This window comes from Macrosteles quadrilineatus, unplaced genomic scaffold, assembly GCF_028750875.1.
Source record: "Macrosteles quadrilineatus isolate MER2022 unplaced genomic scaffold, UCM_ALF_1.0 Scaffold_204__1_contigs__length_187771, whole genome shotgun sequence".
Lineage (NCBI taxonomy): Eukaryota > Metazoa > Arthropoda > Insecta > Hemiptera > Cicadellidae > Macrosteles > Macrosteles quadrilineatus.
This window is the reverse complement of record NW_026542797.1, coordinates 145,001-160,000: the sequence shown is the minus strand read 5'-3', so window position 1 is coordinate 160,000 and position 15,000 is coordinate 145,001. Positions and strand designations below refer to the sequence as shown.

The 15,000-nt window shown below is 47.9% G+C and overlaps 1 protein-coding gene and 15 non-coding genes across 16 annotated transcripts in view; 9 read left to right on the top strand and 7 right to left on the bottom strand.

Annotated features, from left to right (window-relative positions):
• Window positions 1-256: 256 nt before the first annotated feature.
• LOC128982247 (U2 spliceosomal RNA) lies at window positions 257-444 on the bottom strand. The gene has a single exon (XR_008489560.1). It is a non-coding gene; the product is annotated as a U2 spliceosomal RNA (small nuclear RNA).
• Window positions 445-1,033: 589 nt separating this feature from the next.
• LOC128982228 (uncharacterized) lies at window positions 1,034-5,869 on the bottom strand. The gene is made up of 2 exons (XM_054401296.1): window positions 5,075-5,869; window positions 1,034-4,868 (listed from the first exon to the last, which is right to left on the bottom strand). The coding sequence occupies exon 2, from the start codon at window positions 4,826-4,828 to the stop codon at window positions 1,034-1,036; it is 3,795 nt and encodes a 1,264-aa protein (XP_054257271.1). The 5' UTR covers window positions 4,829-4,868; window positions 5,075-5,869.
• Window positions 5,870-6,352: 483 nt separating this feature from the next.
• On the top strand, window positions 6,353-6,473 carry LOC128982291 (U5 spliceosomal RNA). The gene has a single exon (XR_008489602.1). It is a non-coding gene; the product is annotated as a U5 spliceosomal RNA (small nuclear RNA).
• Window positions 6,474-6,620: 147 nt separating this feature from the next.
• On the bottom strand, window positions 6,621-6,834 carry LOC128982266 (small nucleolar RNA U3). Its single transcript, XR_008489578.1, has one exon. It is a non-coding gene; the product is annotated as a small nucleolar RNA U3 (small nucleolar RNA).
• Window positions 6,835-7,335: 501 nt separating this feature from the next.
• On the top strand, window positions 7,336-7,497 carry LOC128982327 (U1 spliceosomal RNA). The gene has a single exon (XR_008489637.1). It is a non-coding gene; the product is annotated as a U1 spliceosomal RNA (small nuclear RNA).
• A 418-nt stretch (window positions 7,498-7,915) lies between these two features.
• On the top strand, window positions 7,916-8,034 carry LOC128982302 (5S ribosomal RNA). The gene has a single exon (XR_008489613.1). It is a non-coding gene; the product is annotated as a 5S ribosomal RNA (ribosomal RNA).
• A 425-nt stretch (window positions 8,035-8,459) lies between these two features.
• Window positions 8,460-8,652, bottom strand: LOC128982241 (U2 spliceosomal RNA). Its single transcript, XR_008489554.1, has one exon. It is a non-coding gene; the product is annotated as a U2 spliceosomal RNA (small nuclear RNA).
• Window positions 8,653-9,891: 1,239 nt separating this feature from the next.
• LOC128982290 (U5 spliceosomal RNA) lies at window positions 9,892-10,012 on the top strand. The gene has a single exon (XR_008489601.1). It is a non-coding gene; the product is annotated as a U5 spliceosomal RNA (small nuclear RNA).
• A 147-nt stretch (window positions 10,013-10,159) lies between these two features.
• LOC128982265 (small nucleolar RNA U3) lies at window positions 10,160-10,373 on the bottom strand. Its single transcript, XR_008489577.1, has one exon. It is a non-coding gene; the product is annotated as a small nucleolar RNA U3 (small nucleolar RNA).
• A 501-nt stretch (window positions 10,374-10,874) lies between these two features.
• Window positions 10,875-11,036, top strand: LOC128982326 (U1 spliceosomal RNA). Its single transcript, XR_008489636.1, has one exon. It is a non-coding gene; the product is annotated as a U1 spliceosomal RNA (small nuclear RNA).
• A 418-nt stretch (window positions 11,037-11,454) lies between these two features.
• Window positions 11,455-11,573, top strand: LOC128982301 (5S ribosomal RNA). Its single transcript, XR_008489612.1, has one exon. It is a non-coding gene; the product is annotated as a 5S ribosomal RNA (ribosomal RNA).
• Window positions 11,574-11,998: 425 nt separating this feature from the next.
• Window positions 11,999-12,191, bottom strand: LOC128982240 (U2 spliceosomal RNA). The gene has a single exon (XR_008489553.1). It is a non-coding gene; the product is annotated as a U2 spliceosomal RNA (small nuclear RNA).
• Window positions 12,192-13,431: 1,240 nt separating this feature from the next.
• On the top strand, window positions 13,432-13,552 carry LOC128982289 (U5 spliceosomal RNA). The gene has a single exon (XR_008489600.1). It is a non-coding gene; the product is annotated as a U5 spliceosomal RNA (small nuclear RNA).
• A 147-nt stretch (window positions 13,553-13,699) lies between these two features.
• LOC128982264 (small nucleolar RNA U3) lies at window positions 13,700-13,913 on the bottom strand. Its single transcript, XR_008489576.1, has one exon. It is a non-coding gene; the product is annotated as a small nucleolar RNA U3 (small nucleolar RNA).
• Window positions 13,914-14,414: 501 nt separating this feature from the next.
• LOC128982325 (U1 spliceosomal RNA) lies at window positions 14,415-14,576 on the top strand. The gene has a single exon (XR_008489635.1). It is a non-coding gene; the product is annotated as a U1 spliceosomal RNA (small nuclear RNA).
• Window positions 14,577-14,994: 418 nt separating this feature from the next.
• Window positions 14,995-15,000, top strand: part of LOC128982300 (5S ribosomal RNA) — a 119-nt gene continuing 113 nt past the window's right edge. Inside the window, exon 1 of the ribosomal RNA XR_008489611.1 lies at window positions 14,995-15,000. This exon is cut by the window's right edge and continues 113 nt beyond it. This is a non-coding gene — a ribosomal RNA (5S ribosomal RNA).

The window sequence follows — 15,000 nt, the reverse complement described above, 5'->3', positions numbered from 1 at the left end:
ACATTTATTTTTATTTATTTGGAATACTCGGTATGTTGTGTACAGCAAACAATACTGTAGTCTATTAACGAACTAGTGTTGACTTAATAACAACGGTAACATGAACGACCCGTCGTGTCGTCTCGTCAGCGGTCGCTCGAACGTCGATAATAATTTATTCGGTCTACATTTTTACAATGCAGTACTTAGAATCAATTAATTGATGCGTGTCAATATCTCTGTACTACTTATTATTAGTTGAACGTACGATATGGTATTATGGTGGGCCGGTCCCGGCGGTACTGCAATGCCGGGTCAACCCGTGACAGAGGTGGAGCAAGCTCCTAGCACTCCGTCGATTTCCAAAAATCAGTTTAACAAACTGGTCCCTCGATGAGGGACGTATCAGATGTTAAGCTGATAAGAACAGATTGACAACTTTTTATTAACATATTTAAATAATATACAATTCAACCCTTTACATTTCATGCAATTCAAAGGTGGTATCTTCATGCAATATTATGAGTCCACATGCTCATTATGAGCTTCATTTTTTAAACTTTACATGCAAAATACAAATGTGGTTCGATGATGCAGTCCACCTTAAACCCTTGGTTGACAAACTAATCACTGTCACTGCTTAACTATTCAAAAAACTTATAACTACCTAAGTAATGGCAACCTAACAATAAAATTTGAACGCATGGCCCAGGCTTGCTGCACTTTGGATCGCCACTCCACATTTAACTAATAAATATATCAAAAATGTTTACAGTGTTGGAAATTAAATTTCCCTAACTAAAACTAGTACAAATAAATATCTAGGAAAGGTGCAGCAAGCCACTTATAAATTAAATAACAATGATAAAAATTTATTAAATTTAACAATGCACACAAATAAATAATGAAACTTTGAACTTCACTCCACTTTTTTATTTCTTTTTTTTTCACATAACACTTCACAACATGATCACAATATCAAATCACAAACATTTTTTTTTTTCCTAATTAAACAACAAAGGGCCATGCGTTCGATACCACTGATGGGGGTTCCCTACCATTGCCGATGGCCTGTGATATGAGTCACGTAGATGTTTCGTGACCACATGATCACATCAGAGACCATCTGGCGTCTAATGGCCTGGGCACAGCGCGAGGAGATGTTCAACAGTTTTAACACTCGCTCGTTCGCCATGTCCCAGGATCCCAAGGAACCCACGATGAACCCATCCAGGGTGACAGAGTATCCCTTGAGGCGAAGTTCATCAGCTAGCTGACGGTATTTCTCAATTTTGAGTCGTCTCGCGTCAGCTAGCGCCCCGTACCTGTTTTCGAACGGGATAGCCACATCCACCAAGTGGATGCGCTTTTCCCGCTCGTTCGTGACGACCAGGTCGGGCCTCAAGGTACTCTCGACACCGGGAACGGTCAGGTCAACCCTGGTGGTTCCGGTCCTTTCCGGGATTGATTCGGCTAAGCGATGGAGTACTGCATCATGGCGCTTTCTCCAGCCCTCACTGGTCGGCTGGCAGTGGTTCAGCACGTGAGGCAGAGTTTCTGCCTGCTCACCACAGCGCCTGCACCTCCTATCGCCTTCGCCCCAACGCCTGCAACCGTTCAGAGGGACGGTGCCGAGGCGAGCTTTAAAAATAAAGCGCCAATCGGCAAATCGAGTGAACTTGCCGGCCTGGATGAAATGATTTGAATCACGGCATCGGCAAGCCACGTCGAAGACCTTCCCCTGATCAGGCTTCCTAGTGAGTGTCTTCTTCAACTTGAGCCTCATGGCAGTCTTCAATCTTGCAAAAAAATGGCCCCTTGCGTCCTCTGGGACAATGACTGGACCGGAAGTGCCGTCAGGCGAGGGAATTCGAATTTGGAACTCCTCCCTGTCATGGTCGAACTTCCAGTAGACTCCGATTTTCTTTTGGAGCCTACCGGCGGCATTCCTCGCATCAGTCCACAGAGAACCGATGTCACCTCCATCCCTGGCAAAGTCACCGTCCAACCTACCGGACAAGTAGTCGGCAACCTCGTCAAGGGAAACGGGACGCCCAAGGCGTTTCCTGGCGACATGCGAAAGAGTAGCTCTAGCCAGGTCTTTCACCACAGGGTCAGTACACGTGACCATGCGGAAGGCATGGGCCACGGAGGATATGTCAACTAGGTCTGCCAGAGGGAACATTCCGGCCCCTCCCTCTGCCACACCCAGATAGACCACCTCAGCACTGGCTCGCTGTGGAAGGTAGAGCCACTTCTTCACCATTCTCTTCACGTCATTGTCGAGCTTCTTCAGTGGGGTCTTGGCCACCCTGGCTCCCCTCATGATGAAGTCTAGCCGTGGGAGTATGAACATCCTCACGGCTTCCAACTTCTGCCAAGGTGCCAGAAGACTCTCGTCGATCTTCTTCACATCTTCGGCCATTCTGGCAATGTCATGTTCCGGTGTTTGGTCCACTTTGAATCCAGTTGGCACCCCGAGATGACGGTACTCCTCGCCCTCTTTCAGACACACCATAGGAGAACCACCGATCTCGTACTCGGTCGCCAGGACTCGCCTGCGGTTGCGGCAATCCACCTCGAGGCTTGCACACTTCCTGGGGTTAAACCTTAGGCCAGCCCAGGCAGCGACATCCTCCGCCGTCCTCAGGAGCCTGCGCATCTGCTCCTCGCCCGACGCAATCAGTGCCAGATCGTCCGCGTAGGCCACGACAGAGAAGTGGCGTCCACCAAGACGATACCCGTCCGACTCAGCAGCACTATGTACTGCCCTGACCACTGGCTCAATGGCAAGGTTGAAGAGAATAGGGCTGAGCGGATCGCCCTGCTTCACCCCTGCCGCCATTGGTATAGGACCGGTAAAGCCTTGTGACGTGCGGACTCTCGTGGTTGCCCCGTGGTAAAGCTCACTCACCACGTCAATCAATTTCTGGGGCATCCCATGCATCTGAAGCGCATGCAAGAGGTAGCTGTGCGGCACAGACCCAAAGGCATTGGAGAGGTCAAGCCATGCAAGCACGACTCTTTTCCCTCCCCTTCTGGCGTCATCGATGGCTGATCGGACCACGAAGTTGTGCTCATAGCACCCCTCGTGCTCCATAAAACCTTTCTGGGGCCAGGAGATCCTGCCATTCCTGGCCCACTTGCCAATTCTGGAGGCCAGGAGCCCTGTGTACAGCTTCGAAATGCAGGAAGCTAGGGTCAATGGTCTCCAGTTGTCGAGGTCCATGGGGTTGTCTTTTTTGTGGATGAGCACAGTGTTGGAGTTCTTCCACTCTGCCGGAGTCCGGCCCTCTTCAAGGCATCGGCTGAAGATGGCCGCCAACACCACACCACCCGGGTCAGCCCTCTTGAGTGCCCAATAGGGGACCCTATCAGGGCCCGGTGCAGTATTGGAAGCCCGCCCCAGCCTAGCCGACACTTCCTCAGGGGTTATCTCACCCACCAGGTCTTGGTCTTCGTCACATGGCTCGTGAGGAGTCATGGTGTCACGAACCACCTGGGGAGTTGGCCCGACTCGAAAGTCACCCGCCGAGAAAACCCTTCTGAAATGGTCCTCCACCACTGTGTCATCCACGGTACAGAATCGACTGTCACCACCCAGAATCTGATTGACCGCCTTTTTCTTGTTGCGACGGAACAGCTTCTGGATGGCGGCAGCTTCGATTGGATCAAACCCACCCCGGGCTGCCTGTTCCCGACCAGGACCAAGGCCATGCCCGCGAGCACGGGCTCCAGGTCGCTGAGCGCCCCGGCCCCGCCCGCGGCCACGACCACGGCCCCGACCAGTCCCATCTGCCACCCGAGGGGGGCCATTTTCCCTTCTCTTGGGAGCTGCCTCGAGAATCCACGCCCCCACGACCCGCTCGAAAGCCTCAAAGGTCACTGCCTCCACCACTTCCCTCAGCCAGTGACCCTGGCGGCCATTCGGCGGCGCGGGAGGGGGCGGACCCCCAAGCTCCTCTCTGCCCCCATCAGTGGTATTTACAATGTCTAAATCTAATGCCCCCCCTATCTGAGCCCCCCCATTATTACTAGTGACACTCACAATCGAAGCGTTGCGGCTGCGACGTCTCCGCACCCGCAGACTCTCGTTCAGGACCACGTCCCAGGCGTCGCCGTCCCCACGTGCTGCAGCAGCCGTCAGCCGGGCCAGGGTCGCATCGAGGTCCACCTCGTCCCGCCGCTCGGCCTGGAGCCTAGGCACTGGTGTCGAGGCAGCAGGTCCCACAGCCACGGATGTCTCCAGTACGGCCCTTGAAGCGTCGATGTCAAGCTCCATCTCAGCACGCAGGTCAGCAACCTCCTCCGTGAAGTCCAGCAGGTCCCGGACGTGGTCCCCAACCGCAGCAGCCTCCACCTGGTCGTCCATCTCTTGTTGGTCACCAACAGCAGCAGCCTCCACCTGGTCGCCCATCACTTCGTTATCATCCACAGCCGCAGCCTCCACCTGGTCGTCAACCTCCCCCTCATGGTGCAGACGTCTGGCTCCACGGGCAGGCGCCGGCGATCCACGTGGCGGAGTTGGCACGTCGGAAGTGTCACTTGCCTCGCTGCTACTATCTCGCTGCTGTCGTCGTCTTCCTCTTCTTCTAGGCACTGCAGGGGGAGCCACGTGCTGACGAGCATGGTTTTGTGCTGTTCTTAGCATTTGGCTCTGCTCGCCACAGACCCGACACTGGTATTTGGGTTTTTTTCTATGGATGCGCCACAGGTGCTGCTCCAACTTCTTACGTGACTCATATACACCCTGCTTCCTATTATTGGGTACCCCAAAACAGTCCTCACACCTAAGTGGGCCTTCATTCTCGTCCAAAGGGAAGGGCACTAAATAATATACTATGTCCATGTTCGTAATAAATAAATAAATAAATAACGTGCAATAAATACTATAGGATAAATAACGATGAATAAATATCTCTCCAGTCCAACAGTAAAAATGTCAACGAATAATATATGTAGATTAAATAAATACTGTAGAATAAATAGTCAGATGATAAAATGTAATAAATAACTTTCGTCAATAAATAAAATTTAAAACGTAGTCCAGTTTAGTAGAATAAATTAAAACAGTTTGCAAGAAACATGTTTCGACAAACACTTTGATCTTAGCCAACAGGCCGAGAAGCGATACTTGACCGAGGATTTTCAAAATTCTCGGCCACTTTGCAACCACCCCCGTTGGTGTGAGTTTTTCACGGAATCGCGGGGCCTTCGGACACCGTCGGCGGCAAACCGGAGTAGAAAATACTGAAAAAAGGGCTTCCAACTGCGACAGGACGAGAGAATAACAACAACTGTTTCCGTACTATGTGTACGTGAGTGTGTTGTTGATCGACTTATTTCAACACTCTCGTCTGCGAACGCGTACGAGAACCGACTCGGGCCCCGAACAGTCCGGGTGCTAATGCCAGTTCTGTCCACGCTGTCCACGCCGGTTGTAGCGCTAGCGTCGCGAGACTAGGTCCACGTCAGAGGGTTCGTTCGTCGTCGGTCTCGTCGCTGGCTCCCGCTATCCGGCAGTCGCGTCACCGATAATAACGAGATAGTGTAAAAATCTGTAACACGTCGAATCGCCATTCTTTTTAACGACTGCTATCGTGTCCGTCGTGCACAGGTCGAATATGTTAACGGGAGAATCGCGTTTGTCGCGTCCGCCTCTCGGTCTGAACTATGCACTTTGCGAGAACTACCCAACTCTTCTCCTATTGGTCGAATCAAACAAAACAGGCCACGCCCACTTTTCTACCACGTAAAACGACATATTGTGTTTAATACCGTCAGTTTACCGATCGGGCTATATAATTCTATCTCGATCAAAGGAAATTGCCGCCGCCCAGAAATTCACTCTCTCTTAGTGTGTTGTTTCATTTTTTTTTTATTCTAGAAATTCATTTCTTTGTTATTATCATTTTTATTTTCATTTTCATTTTCGTTTTCGTTTTCATTTTTATTTCATTCCATTTACTTTTTTACTACAATTTTACTGAAAATCATGATACACGGTGTCTCGTCGAACGTCGTCGTCCCCCTCCTCCTCGTCACACACGTGCAGTGCTAGTTCACGCCGTGTGGAGCGCTAGTAGCGCAGCGCGAGGTCCACGTCGCGTCGCCACGACGAGGCTGCAGCCCGGCTCAGGCTCACCTCGTTCCCGGCCGGCGGCGCAGTTTAGTAACAGTGGTGACACGCGCAATCGGCACTCTTGCCGACTGGTGTTCCAATAAGATACGTCCACTGTGACGGGTCCCGTTTGTCTAGATTGTTGTATATTTCGTAACATCGTGTTTTACGTGTGGACATTCGTGTCAGTTGGCTCTCGCCGGCTCTAACTGAGTCCAGTACTAGTGGGTCGCTCGGGTTTCGTCACGCGCTCCACTCTGGTTTCCCTTCAAAACGAATAAATCTTTCGCCTTTTACTAAAGATTTCCGTGGAGGGGAACACACGATGAGTCTATAAACAAATTTTTAATTAGCGCCCGATCCTTATGGGATTGGGCCACTCACTCGAGTACAATGTTGATTGATTATCACCTCACTGAGCACGAATATACTGTCGTGTAAAAACCTATGACACGCTTGTATTCAATTCAATTGAAGATTGATATTATAAGTTGTTTATTTCATTTATTTTTTTTTTTTTACCACTCTGAACGTCCACCTCTCGACCAGTACCCTAAGGTAAAGGCTGAACGATCATCGATGACGTGCTCCCGTGCCGCTAGGGCCCGGGACCTCGTCTGCCTCACGCTCAGAGAGATGGACCGTAACTCTTCATCGTGGCTGGTATCCACTTCCGTAATGGAGTGTATAAATGAAGATCTTACTACAGAAATGATCCTGTGAAGTATGATCTTGACACGACGTCGGTCACGACCGACGGTCCAGCCGAATTCGATCGTACACAACCCTGTGAGAATCAATATATAAACACTATCGACAGACAATCTCGCGCCGGACTCGGACCTCAGTAAAGACGCTGTTCTGCAAGGAGCTCAGTCACAGTCTAAGCGAAATAAGTCGCAAACAGCACGCGACCGTTTGCCGATCGGTTTCTATAGCGTGGTTTCACCTCGTCTCCGCGCCGGCGCAGCCAGTGACCGACGACGTGTCCGAGCCAGCCACTGTTGGTCTGGACGACGTGGACGGTTTCGCTCGGTGTTTACACGTTGCCCAGAGGTTTTTCTTTTTGAAACCTCGGGATTCGTTTACCGTTAACCGTTTTCAAGACGACGACACGATTTTGGCGACATAAATTTACAATTACCGACACCGTTACAGCTGTAGTGTGGATCGGTTCTCGCACTGATACCCGCTACACGCCAGAGCCGGGTGCCCATTTCGTCGCTCTCGCACTCATACTTACCTGGCGTAGGGGTTACCGTGATCAAGAAGGCGGTTCCCCCAGGATGAGGCCCTTCCATTGCACTACGGTCGGGCTGACTCCTGCGAATGCCCCAAATGTGGGTATCTCGGGCGCGTAATTTTTGGTAGCGGGGACTGCGTTCGCGCTGTCCCTAATAATACACATTCAACTCCAATGGGGTGTATAGTGAGTAGGTAGAGAAAGTCATTCGTTATTTTATACAAACAACAGCGGTAGTGTACGTAAATAAATGATATTTTTGTTAACAATCGTTGAATAAGAATAACGTAGCGCAATAACCTGTAAACAAAAAAGAAACGGACTAAATTTTTCATAATATTAAATCGTGCAATACGTTATATTATTCAATGTTGATTGTTATTTACTTTTTTAACAGTCGATGAATTTCGTAGCGCAAAACTGACTAGGATCCTACCACGGATCTGGCGAATCCACTAATTTTCGAGTTTTTATCCATTTTGATTTATAAAACTGATAATGTATTGCTGATTGCTCTGTCAGTTAGAATAATGATGGTTCACTCAGGATGGTGACAGGTACTTCCAGCACTCGCCAACGGCCATACCACGTTGAATATACCGGTTCTCGTCCGATCACCGAAGTCAAGCAACGTCGGGCGTGGTTAGTACTTGGATGGGTGACCGCTTGGGAACACCACGTGCTGTTGGCATTTTTTTCATTTTGTACTTTTCACTATATTTAAAATTTCCTCTTGTTTATTTTTTGTTATTTCCAAAGGTCTTCTTTTCACTATATTTTTATTTTCTTATTGCTAATTTTTTGTTATTTCCAATAGTTTTCACCGTTTACTGTGACACACTTGTATTCACATTAGGCATACATTTATTTTTATTTATTTGGAATACTCGGTATGTTGTGTACAGCAAACAATACTGTAGTCTATTAACGAACTAGTGTTGACTTAATAACAACGGTAACATGAACGACCCGTCGTGTCGTCTCGTCAGCGGTCGCTCGAACGTCGATAATAATTTATTCGGTCTACATTTTTACAATGCAGTACTTAGAATCAATTAATTGATGCGTGTCAATATCTCTGTACTACTTATTATTAGTTGAACGTACGATATGGTATTATGGTGGGCCGGTCCCGGCGGTACTGCAATGCCGGGTCAACCCGTGACAGAGGTGGAGCAAGCTCCTAGCACTCCGTCGATTTCCAAAAATCAGTTTAACAAACTGGTCCCTCGATGAGGGACGTATCAGATGTTAAGCTGATAAGAACAGATACTACACTTTGATCTTAGCCAACAGGCCGAGAAGCGATACTTGACCGAGGATTTTCAAAATTCTCGGCCACTTTGCAACCACCCCCGTTGGTGTGAGTTTTTCACGGAATCGCGGGGCCTTCGGACACCGTCGGCGGCAAACCGGAGTAGAAAATACTGAAAAAAGGGCTTCCAACTGCGACAGGACGAGAGAATAACAACAACTGTTTCCGTACTATGTGTACGTGAGTGTGTTGTTGATCGACTTATTTCAACACTCTCGTCTGCGAACGCGTACGAGAACCGACTCGGGCCCCGAACAGTCCGGGTGCTAATGCCAGTTCTGTCCACGCTGTCCACGCCGGTTGTAGCGCTAGCGTCGCGAGACTAGGTCCACGTCAGAGGGTTCGTTCGTCGTCGGTCTCGTCGCTGGCTCCCGCTATCCGGCAGTCGCGTCACCGATAATAACGAGATAGTGTAAAAATCTGTAACACGTCGAATCGCCATTCTTTTTAACGACTGCTATCGTGTCCGTCGTGCACAGGTCGAATATGTTAACGGGAGAATCGCGTTTGTCGCGTCCGCCTCTCGGTCTGAACTATGCACTTTGCGAGAACTACCCAACTCTTCTCCTATTGGTCGAATCAAACAAAACAGGCCACGCCCACTTTTCTACCACGTAAAACGACATATTGTGTTTAATACCGTCAGTTTACCGATCGGGCTATATAATTCTATCTCGATCAAAGGAAATTGCCGCCGCCCAGAAATTCACTCTCTCTTAGTGTGTTGTTTCATTTTTTTTTATTCTAGAAATTCATTTCTTTGTTATTATCATTTTTATTTTCATTTTCATTTTCGTTTTCGTTTTCATTTTTATTTCATTCCATTTACTTTTTTACTACAATTTTACTGAAAATCATGATACACGGTGTCTCGTCGAACGTCGTCGTCCCCCTCCTCCTCGTCACACACGTGCAGTGCTAGTTCACGCCGTGTGGAGCGCTAGTAGCGCAGCGCGAGGTCCACGTCGCGTCGCCACGACGAGGCTGCAGCCCGGCTCAGGCTCACCTCGTTCCCGGCCGGCGGCGCAGTTTAGTAACAGTGGTGACACGCGCAATCGGCACTCTTGCCGACTGGTGTTCAATAAGATACGTCCACTGTGACGGGTCCCGTTTGTCTAGATTGTTGTATATTTCGTAACATCGTGTTTTACGTGTGGACATTCGTGTCAGTTGGCTCTCGCCGGCTCTAACTGAGTCCAGTACTAGTGGGTCGCTCGGGTTTCGTCACGCGCTCCACTCTGGTTTCCCTTCAAAACGAATAAATCTTTCGCCTTTTACTAAAGATTTCCGTGGAGGGGAACACACGATGAGTCTATAAACAAATTTTTAATTAGCGCCCGATCCTTATGGGATTGGGCCACTCACTCGAGTACAATGTTGATTGATTATCACCTCACTGAGCACGAATATACTGTCGTGTAAAAACCTATGACACGCTTGTATTCAATTCAATTGAAGATTGATATTATAAGTTGTTTATTTCATTTATTTTTTTTTTTTTACCACTCTGAACGTCCACCTCTCGACCAGTACCCTAAGGTAAAGGCTGAACGATCATCGATGACGTGCTCCCGTGCCGCTAGGGCCCGGGACCTCGTCTGCCTCACGCTCAGAGAGATGGACCGTAACTCTTCATCGTGGCTGGTATCCACTTCCGTAATGGAGTGTATAAATGAAGATCTTACTACAGAAATGATCCTGTGAAGTATGATCTTGACACGACGTCGGTCACGACCGACGGTCCAGCCGAATTCGATCGTACACAACCCTGTGAGAATCAATATATAAACACTATCGACAGACAATCTCGCGCCGGACTCGGACCTCAGTAAAGACGCTGTTCTGCAAGGAGCTCAGTCACAGTCTAAGCGAAATAAGTCGCAAACAGCACGCGACCGTTTGCCGATCGGTTTCTATAGCGTGGTTTCACCTCGTCTCCGCGCCGGCGCAGCCAGTGACCGACGACGTGTCCGAGCCAGCCACTGTTGGTCTGGACGACGTGGACGGTTTCGCTCGGTGTTTACACGTTGCCCAGAGGTTTTTCTTTTTGAAACCTCGGGATTCGTTTACCGTTAACCGTTTTCAAGACGACGACACGATTTTGGCGACATAAATTTACAATTACCGACACCGTTACAGCTGTAGTGTGGATCGGTTCTCGCACTGATACCCGCTACACGCCAGAGCCGGGTGCCCATTTCGTCGCTCTCGCACTCATACTTACCTGGCGTAGGGGTTACCGTGATCAAGAAGGCGGTTCCCCCAGGATGAGGCCCTTCCATTGCACTACGGTCGGGCTGACTCCTGCGAATGCCCCAAATGTGGGTATCTCGGGCGCGTAATTTTTGGTAGCGGGGACTGCGTTCGCGCTGTCCCTAATAATACACATTCAACTCCAATGGGGTGTATAGTGAGTAGGTAGAGAAAGTCATTCGTTATTTTATACAAACAACAGCGGTAGTGTACGTAAATAAATGATATTTTTGTTAACAATCGTTGAATAAGAATAACGTAGCGCAATAACCTGTAAACAAAAAAGAAACGGACTAAATTTTTCATAATATTAAATCGTGCAATACGTTATATTATTCAATGTTGATTGTTATTTACTTTTTTAACAGTCGATGAATTTCGTAGCGCAAAACTGACTAGGATCCTACCACGGATCTGGCGAATCCACTAATTTTCGAGTTTTTATCCATTTTGATTTATAAAACTGATAATGTATTGCTGATTGCTCTGTCAGTTAGAATAATGATGGTTCACTCAGGATGGTGACAGGTACTTCCAGCACTCGCCAACGGCCATACCACGTTGAATATACCGGTTCTCGTCCGATCACCGAAGTCAAGCAACGTCGGGCGTGGTTAGTACTTGGATGGGTGACCGCTTGGGAACACCACGTGCTGTTGGCATTTTTTTCATTTTGTACTTTTCACTATATTTAAAATTTCCTCTTGTTTATTTTTTGTTATTTCCAAAGGTCTTCTTTTCACTATATTTTTATTTTCTTATTGCTAATTTTTTGTTATTTCCAATAGTTTTCACCGTTTACTGTGACACACTTGTATTCACATTAGGCATACATTTATTTTTATTTATTTGGAATACTCGGTATGTTGTGTACAGCAAACAATACTGTAGTCTATTAACGAACTAGTGTTGACTTAATAACAACGGTAACATGAACGACCCGTCGTGTCGTCTCGTCAGCGGTCGCTCGAACGTCGATAATAATTTATTCGGTCTACATTTTTACAATGCAGTACTTAGAATCAATTAATTGATGCGTGTCAATATCTCTGTACTACTTATTATTAGTTGAACGTACGATATGGTATTATGGTGGGCCGGTCCCGGCGGTACTGCAATGCCGGGTCAACCCGTGACAGAGGTGGAGCAAGCTCCTAGCACTCCGTCGATTTCCAAAAATCAGTTTAACAAACTGGTCCCTCGATGAGGGACGTATCAGATGTTAAGCTGATAAGAACAGATACTACACTTTGATCTTAGCCAACAGGCCGAGAAGCGATACTTGACCGAGGATTTTCAAAATTCTCGGCCACTTTGCAACCACCCCCGTTGGTGTGAGTTTTTCACGGAATCGCGGGGCCTTCGGACACCGTCGGCGGCAAACCGGAGTAGAAAATACTGAAAAAAGGGCTTCCAACTGCGACAGGACGAGAGAATAACAACAACTGTTTCCGTACTATGTGTACGTGAGTGTGTTGTTGATCGACTTATTTCAACACTCTCGTCTGCGAACGCGTACGAGAACCGACTCGGGCCCCGAACAGTCCGGGTGCTAATGCCAGTTCTGTCCACGCTGTCCACGCCGGTTGTAGCGCTAGCGTCGCGAGACTAGGTCCACGTCAGAGGGTTCGTTCGTCGTCGGTCTCGTCGCTGGCTCCCGCTATCCGGCAGTCGCGTCACCGATAATAACGAGATAGTGTAAAAATCTGTAACACGTCGAATCGCCATTCTTTTTAACGACTGCTATCGTGTCCGTCGTGCACAGGTCGAATATGTTAACGGGAGAATCGCGTTTGTCGCGTCCGCCTCTCGGTCTGAACTATGCACTTTGCGAGAACTACCCAACTCTTCTCCTATTAGTCGAATCAAACAAAACAGGCCACGCCCACTTTTCTACCACGTAAAACGACATATTGTGTTTAATACCGTCAGTTTACCGATCGGGCTATATAATTCTATCTCGATCAAAGGAAATTGCCGCCGCCCAGAAATTCACTCTCTCTTAGTGTGTTGTTTCATTTTTTTTTATTCTAGAAATTCATTTCTTTGTTATTATCATTTTTATTTTCATTTTCATTTTCGTTTTCGTTTTCATTTTTATTTCATTCCATTTACTTTTTTACTACAATTTTACTGAAAATCATGATACACGGTGTCTCGTCGAACGTCGTCGTCCCCCTCCTCCTCGTCACACACGTGCAGTGCTAGTTCACGCCGTGTGGAGCGCTAGTAGCGCAGCGCGAGGTCCACGTCGCGTCGCCACGACGAGGCTGCAGCCCGGCTCAGGCTCACCTCGTTCCCGGCCGGCGGCGCAGTTTAGTAACAGTGGTGACACGCGCAATCGGCACTCTTGCCGACTGGTGTTCCAATAAGATACGTCCACTGTGACGGGTCCCGTTTGTCTAGATTGTTGTATATTTCGTAACATCGTGTTTTACGTGTGGACATTCGTGTCAGTTGGCTCTCGCCGGCTCTAACTGAGTCCAGTACTAGTGGGTCGCTCGGGTTTCGTCACGCGCTCCACTCTGGTTTCCCTTCAAAACGAATAAATCTTTCGCCTTTTACTAAAGATTTCCGTGGAGGGGAACACACGATGAGTCTATAAACAAATTTTTAATTAGCGCCCGATCCTTATGGGATTGGGCCACTCACTCGAGTACAATGTTGATTGATTATCACCTCACTGAGCACGAATATACTGTCGTGTAAAAACCTATGACACGCTTGTATTCAATTCAATTGAAGATTGATATTATAAGTTGTTTATTTCATTTATTTTTTTTTTTTTACCACTCTGAACGTCCACCTCTCGACCAGTACCCTAAGGTAAAGGCTGAACGATCATCGATGACGTGCTCCCGTGCCGCTAGGGCCCGGGACCTCGTCTGCCTCACGCTCAGAGAGATGGACCGTAACTCTTCATCGTGGCTGGTATCCACTTCCGTAATGGAGTGTATAAATGAAGATCTTACTACAGAAATGATCCTGTGAAGTATGATCTTGACACGACGTCGGTCACGACCGACGGTCCAGCCGAATTCGATCGTACACAACCCTGTGAGAATCAATATATAAACACTATCGACAGACAATCTCGCGCCGGACTCGGACCTCAGTAAAGACGCTGTTCTGCAAGGAGCTCAGTCACAGTCTAAGCGAAATAAGTCGCAAACAGCACGCGACCGTTTGCCGATCGGTTTCTATAGCGTGGTTTCACCTCGTCTCCGCGCCGGCGCAGCCAGTGACCGACGACGTGTCCGAGCCAGCCACTGTTGGTCTGGACGACGTGGACGGTTTCGCTCGGTGTTTACACGTTGCCCAGAGGTTTTTCTTTTTGAAACCTCGGGATTCGTTTACCGTTAACCGTTTTCAAGACGACGACACGATTTTGGCGACATAAATTTACAATTACCGACACCGTTACAGCTGTAGTGTGGATCGGTTCTCGCACTGATACCCGCTACACGCCAGAGCCGGGTGCCCATTTCGTCGCTCTCGCACTCATACTTACCTGGCGTAGGGGTTACCGTGATCAAGAAGGCGGTTCCCCCAGGATGAGGCCCTTCCATTGCACTACGGTCGGGCTGACTCCTGCGAATGCCCCAAATGTGGGTATCTCGGGCGCGTAATTTTTGGTAGCGGGGACTGCGTTCGCGCTGTCCCTAATAATACACATTCAACTCCAATGGGGTGTATAGTGAGTAGGTAGAGAAAGTCATTCGTTATTTTATACAAACAACAGCGGTAGTGTACGTAAATAAATGATATTTTTGTTAACAATCGTTGAATAAGAATAACGTAGCGCAATAACCTGTAAACAAAAAAGAAACGGACTAAATTTTTCATAATATTAAATCGTGCAATACGTTATATTATTCAATGTTGATTGTTATTTACTTTTTTAACAGTCGATGAATTTCGTAGCGCAAAACTGACTAGGATCCTACCACGGATCTGGCGAATCCACTAATTTTCGAGTTTTTATCCATTTTGATTTATAAAACTGATAATGTATTGCTGATTGCTCTGTCAGTTAGAATAATGATGGTTCACTCAGGATGGTGACAGGTACTTCCAGCACTCGCCAAC

What these genes read in the sequence shown, in the direction of transcription:
- LOC128982228 (XM_054401296.1), bottom strand. Translation starts at nt 4,828, where the DNA reads ATGGACATAGTATATTATTTAGTGCCCTTCCCTTTGGACGAGAATGAA.